At 38.8% G+C, this 5,671-nt stretch overlaps 1 protein-coding gene across 5 annotated transcripts in view; it reads right to left on the minus strand.

Moving 5' to 3' along the window:
• The window catches only part of xylb (xylulokinase homolog (H. influenzae)), a 192,981-nt gene that overhangs the window by 149,855 nt on the left and 37,455 nt on the right, over positions 1 to 5,671 (minus strand). For 4 of the 5 annotated variants that reach the window (XM_050056650.1, XM_050056649.1, XM_050056647.1 and 1 more), the window contains one exon: positions 2,105 to 2,170. The exons of the other annotated variant lie outside the window; for it this stretch is intronic. In XM_050056650.1, the coding sequence (XP_049912607.1) occupies positions 2,105 to 2,170 (66 nt within the window). The remainder of the gene's footprint in view (positions 1 to 2,104; positions 2,171 to 5,671) is intronic. 5 annotated transcript variants of the gene reach the window in all.

Here is a 5,671-nt window from a genome sequence, read left to right on the forward strand (position 1 = left end):
GCTAGGCTAAATAAACAGCTGAGTTTTGTTTACAAGCTACGTCTGTGCCTGCTCACCAGTGTATCCCTCCGCGGATCACAGCGCAGGACGTACTGACCCCCTATAAGCGCAATGCTAAACGCAGAGAGACCCAGCCACTGGACGTACAGACATAAAAAAGATATCGATCATGTTGTCTCAGTATGAAAATGATAGAGAAAGGGCATAACTCCCAAATGGTCAGAGTATTCTTTTATGTTTAGATACACAGTGAAGACATAACATAATCCTAACACAGCAAAGCTGTTACCTGCAGCCTTCGCTTGCAAAGCTACGCTACTAACGTTAGGTCAGTCCCAGTAATTAGTGGAAACATGCTAACATGCTAACGTTACACACAAATTAGTAGTAAAGTAAGGCCTGTTCATAAATGTTCTGGTGTAGCTCTGAATTTCTTATAAACTGAGGACAACTGCCTGCTGTATATTTGTGTTCATGGTCAGTCACAGATAATTTTAGATGATGCTCCCTCGTTATCCGCCATGACATCAAAAGCACAACTAAGTCCTCATAGATACATCTCTGGTAAAACTGTTAGGTGTTATGTGTTCAGCAATGCCCGTTGCGTACTGCTTACTCGAAGAACACTGTAAACACGGCTCCTTCTTCTGTGGTTTAATCGCTGTGGCCGCTGCGGGCGAGCAGAATCTCTTCCGCCTCCGGTGCCGTATTCTGGTTTGCTGACTTCCGCTGTGTGTCCGACCCCAGCGAGGCTACGCTAAATAGTCATATAGAGAAAGGCTTTTTTGTCGCTGTTGAGTTCAAATAAATATGCAGATCTTCAAGGGGGGGTGATACGAACTAGGGACAGTTTTATAAATGGTAAAAAGTTCCGCACAGCTGCTTTAACAGTGAAATACTGCGCCGTTGACTTTACGTCATCTAACTAGCAACGCTCCATGACTGCGCCTGACCACTCCTCATTTTTAGACCAACACACCCCAACCCACCAACACACCCCAACCCACCCTAGATAGCAATAACACTTGCGACATGGATTATGTGCCGTCCGCTTTAGACCATCTAAACAGGGCCCATCGTGTTCACAAGGATGGAAAGACAACCTGAAAAAATAATGCTGCGGCAGCGCAGAGGCATAAAAACAGAGGTTTTACCTCATTTAACACGGGATCTGCTGGTCTACCGCTGCCTTGATTTGTATTATTGTGTGACTTTGACATTTTAAAGTGTTTGTTCAGATTCACCGAAGTCACACAATAACACAGACTAACTAACTGATGGAGGCAGCAGTAGACCAGCAGCTCCTGTGTTCCATGAGGTAAAATTACTGTTTTTGTTAATGGAATCTGGCGTTGAAAAGAGCAAGAATAAGTTTCACTTTGAGTTGAGTTTTAACTCATAATATTTTAGCAAAATGCATGTGTTTGTGAGGTACTGAGCATATGTCACTTTCAATGGTTGGATGACTAGAAAGGTGCTATACAAATGCAGGTCCATTTACCATGCACGTCCAATTACACTGCATGAGCTGTGTGAGAGTTTGTAGATGTTTTGATATCAGAATCAGAATCAGAAATACCTTACTGATACCCAGGGGAAAACTGTTCCGATGTAAAGAATAGAGAATTATAAAAGTAGAAGTAAGAAGTATAAAGTACAAAGTATTTGGAATTATGAAATAAAATATGTGCATTATGCTATAATGTTAACAGCAGTATGTAAAATATTTGAAAATATAAAATATGTATCATGTGATGAGAATATAAAGTTTGTGTAAGTTGGAAATATAAAGCTATGTGTATAATGCATCAATGTACAACACACTTACAGAACTAGAAATAACAATAAAAAATATGTTCAATACATACAATACGTGCAACATATATTAAATATACATTCAAGTTACATACTGTAGTTTTGTTGTTAAACGTGGCCCCAAATTAATCAGTCAATCAATCAATCTGTTTGCTGTTTTTTGTGGAGGCATGCAAGACAAACAAATTCACAAATTCAAGGTAACAGCATGACTAATTGACTTACAAATGGTCATTTTGTGGGTGGAGTCTTCCTTTAATCGAATAACAAAGTAAGACTGCGGATTAACCTCAGAGTCCTGATACTCGTCTGGTCGGGTCTGTCTCAGTTTGGCGATCTGGTTTCCTGTGAAACGCTGCAGACAAACACACAAACACACTTATCTTTTCAATGTCCATTAAACCCAGATCTGTTCCTCATTTAAAAAGCCACAGTTTCAAATAGCAGCAGAATATGATGGAGGAGTGTGTGATGCTTTTGGGAGGTTTAATGAGTTATTTTTTATCAGAAAAGTCCACTAAACGGCCTTACACTGGACTCTACTGACTTAAAATAATGTCTGAGACCAACCATTCTCGGAACCCATCGGCTATGTTCAGCGTCTGACTTCCGGCAGACGGCGATACAGCCTCTGGGGGCAGACCCCTGATTTTTTGGCATTCCGGTTTGATTTGGGTGGAGGAGGCGAATTTCCGTTTCCAACTTCCGTTTTAAATATGCTGAACCATTGCAAGTTTGCAGTGACGCCAATTATGTTCTGCCTCATTAGTTCACCGCACGGACTGTTTAACCTGGCAACAACTGCAGCCGGCTCAAACGTGATTGGTCAATATCACGCAGACTACAAACAGCCTACAACCGGAAACCAGGGCTCTTCCACTCTTCTTCCGGAAGGAAGATCTCCGGGGTTTGCCTACAGACTCTACATTCACTGAATGTAGAGTCTGTATATAGAGACTAGAGACCAACTAACTCTATGAAGGTTTTGAGTCTGCAGTGAACAAAAAGACAAAAGTAAGTACATTTAAACCAGACAGTATGCATACTAATAAACAAAAGTTTTTTAGACAACAAACCAAAACTAGAATGAATGAATGTTGCAGCAAAGCTCAAATTCTAAAACACGAATGCTTCATACACATCTCACCCCCAAGCAGCACAGAAGATGTATACAATCAGCACAGTTTCAAGATTAGTGTCATCATTTCAGTATCTGACCAAATGTCTCCCCCTTTGTTCCTGAGATATGATGTTGAGTAATGAACAGAAAAGTGTTTTTGCTGAACATTATGATGTCATAGTGAAGTTGACTTTTGACCATTTGTTTAGAAAGTGTCATCTCTTTATCATTTTATCCTATTAGACATTTGTGTAAAATGTTTAATTAGCATATGAATTCTTGAGTTATGGCCAAAAATATGTTTTTTGAAGTCACAGTGACCTTTGACCACCAATTTCAACCCTGAGTCCAACTGGACGTTTGAGACAAATTTAAGGGAATTTCCTCAAAGCGTTTTAGAGATATCACATTCATGAGAATGAGTCAGGCGCAAGATCACAGTGACCTTGACTTTTGACAACGGAATTCTAATCATTAATATTTTTGTAAATATCATTGTAAATTCTTATTTACAATGGCTTCCTGGCAAAAGGCAAGAGCCTCTTGAGAGCCTCATGACAACAGGGTGGATGCAAGGACATAGTGACCCTGGCCTTTTACCACCAAATTCTTGTCAGTTAACTGTTGAGTCCAGTTGGACATTTGTGCCAAATTTGAGGGAACTCCCTGGAGGCCATCTTGAGTTATCACGTTCACTAGAATGAGACGGAGACCTTTGACCATCAAAATAGAATTACTTCATCGCTGAACCTAATTGGATGTCTGTGCCAGATTTGGGGAAATTCGTCAAAGCATCCTTGAGATATCACATTCACAAGGATGGGACAGATAGACAGGCACATGGAGGGACAGACATACAGACGGACAAATAACATGAAACATTTAGCTGTGTTGATTTCTTGGACAGTAAAAACAGTAAACTATAACACATGACAATTAGTGTCAAGTCCTAACATCCTAGCATCTAGCCTCAATCACTATTTCATAAACTCTGTCAAAGAAATATGTTCACTCTTTTCTCGTGCAACCTACTCATGTCACTGTAACTTCTATAAATCACGCACCTATTTTCAACATTGAAGAATTAACAGCAACTGAAGTTGCCAATTCCATTGATGCTTTAAAAAGTTCCAAAGCTATGGATGTATACAGACTTATACAGACTTTTCTAAAAGCACACAGGGATTCCTTGTTATGCCCAGTTACACACATGATAAATCAATCAATTAATCAATCAACTGTACCATCGGTTTGGAAGATAGCCACAGTCACTCCTATTTACAAATCTGGAGATCAGACAGACATGGCTAATTACCGCCCGATCAGCATTCTTCCAGTAACATCAAAAGTCATGGAGAAATGGGTTGTGAAACAACTAATTAATCATCTGAACATTGATAATTCTCTCCTGCACCTGATGCAGTTTGGTTTTCCGGCTCACCACTCAACGGAATCAGCTATCAGTGTGTTGTTAGAAAAGGTCAAAAACTCTCTTGACAAAAATACTTGTGTAGGAGCCGTCTTTATGGATCTAAAAGAGGCTTTCGATACTGTCAACCATCAAATTTTCATCGCTAAACTGAATTCATTTAATTTTTCTGAACGCTCTAAATGATGGATGAAATCATATCTGTCCAGACGAAAACAACATGTCTCTGTTGATGATATCAAATCACCATATCTTGAATGTACGGTAGGGGTCCCACAAGGATCTATACTTGGACCCATTCCTTTTTCCTTATTTATTAATGACTTACCAAATGCCTGTAAGAATGTTGATATTGTGATGTACGCGGATGACGCAGTGATCCTGACTAAAGCTAAAAGCTCACAAGAGGCTTCCTGTATTCTGACTTTGGTCCTGATCCCTAATGGCTAACTAACTCACCAAAAAGACTGTTTGCATGATGTTTTCGAAACACAAAACTGAAATCAGCCAATCTAATATTCAAGTATCTTGGTGTCATTTTAGATCCAACTCTGTCATTCAAAAATCATGTTAAGAAAATCACTAGAACAGTTAAATTTAATTTGAGTAACTTTAGACATATAAGATCATCACTAACTGAAGAAGCAGCAAGAATGTTCATGCACTCAATGATCTTCTCACATATTGAGTACTGCCTTCACTAATTGGTCACTCACAGGAAAAACAATACTCAAACCTATTGAATCTCTCTATAAAAAAAACTCTGAAAATTTTTGATAGAAAACCACTCTCCCACCATCACTGCGACATCTTAGTACGCCACAATCTTATAAGCTTCGACAGTTTCACCACTTTTAAACTTGCATGTTCTGTATATAACATCTTGAATCTTGCATCTCCACCTTTGAGTCAGTTTTTTAAATGGAAATCCTCCAGTAATACCACCACTAGAGCAATCTCAAGACGAGACTGTGAAATTCCATTTAGATGCACTTCCTTTTCACAAACTGTTCTGTCAGTCAGGGGCAGTAAAACCTGGAATAGTCTGCCAATCTCAATAAGGGAATGCTCTACCTTTTCTTTTTTCAAAAGGCACTTAAAAGACTGGCTCAAGTCCAATCAGATCTGTAACCATTGTTAATCTAATTCAATGTATAAAGCCCCTCTGTGGTCATGTGCAGTGGTATGGGCACATTAGCACTTCAGTATGAATATTCCCGCATTAAAAAAAAATAAAAAATAAAAATAAATAAATAAATAATAATAATAATAATAATAATAATAATAATAAAAATAATATATATATA

Source organism: Epinephelus moara, chromosome 11 (genome assembly GCF_006386435.1).
Source record: "Epinephelus moara isolate mb chromosome 11, YSFRI_EMoa_1.0, whole genome shotgun sequence".
NCBI lineage: Eukaryota > Metazoa > Chordata > Actinopteri > Perciformes > Serranidae > Epinephelus > Epinephelus moara.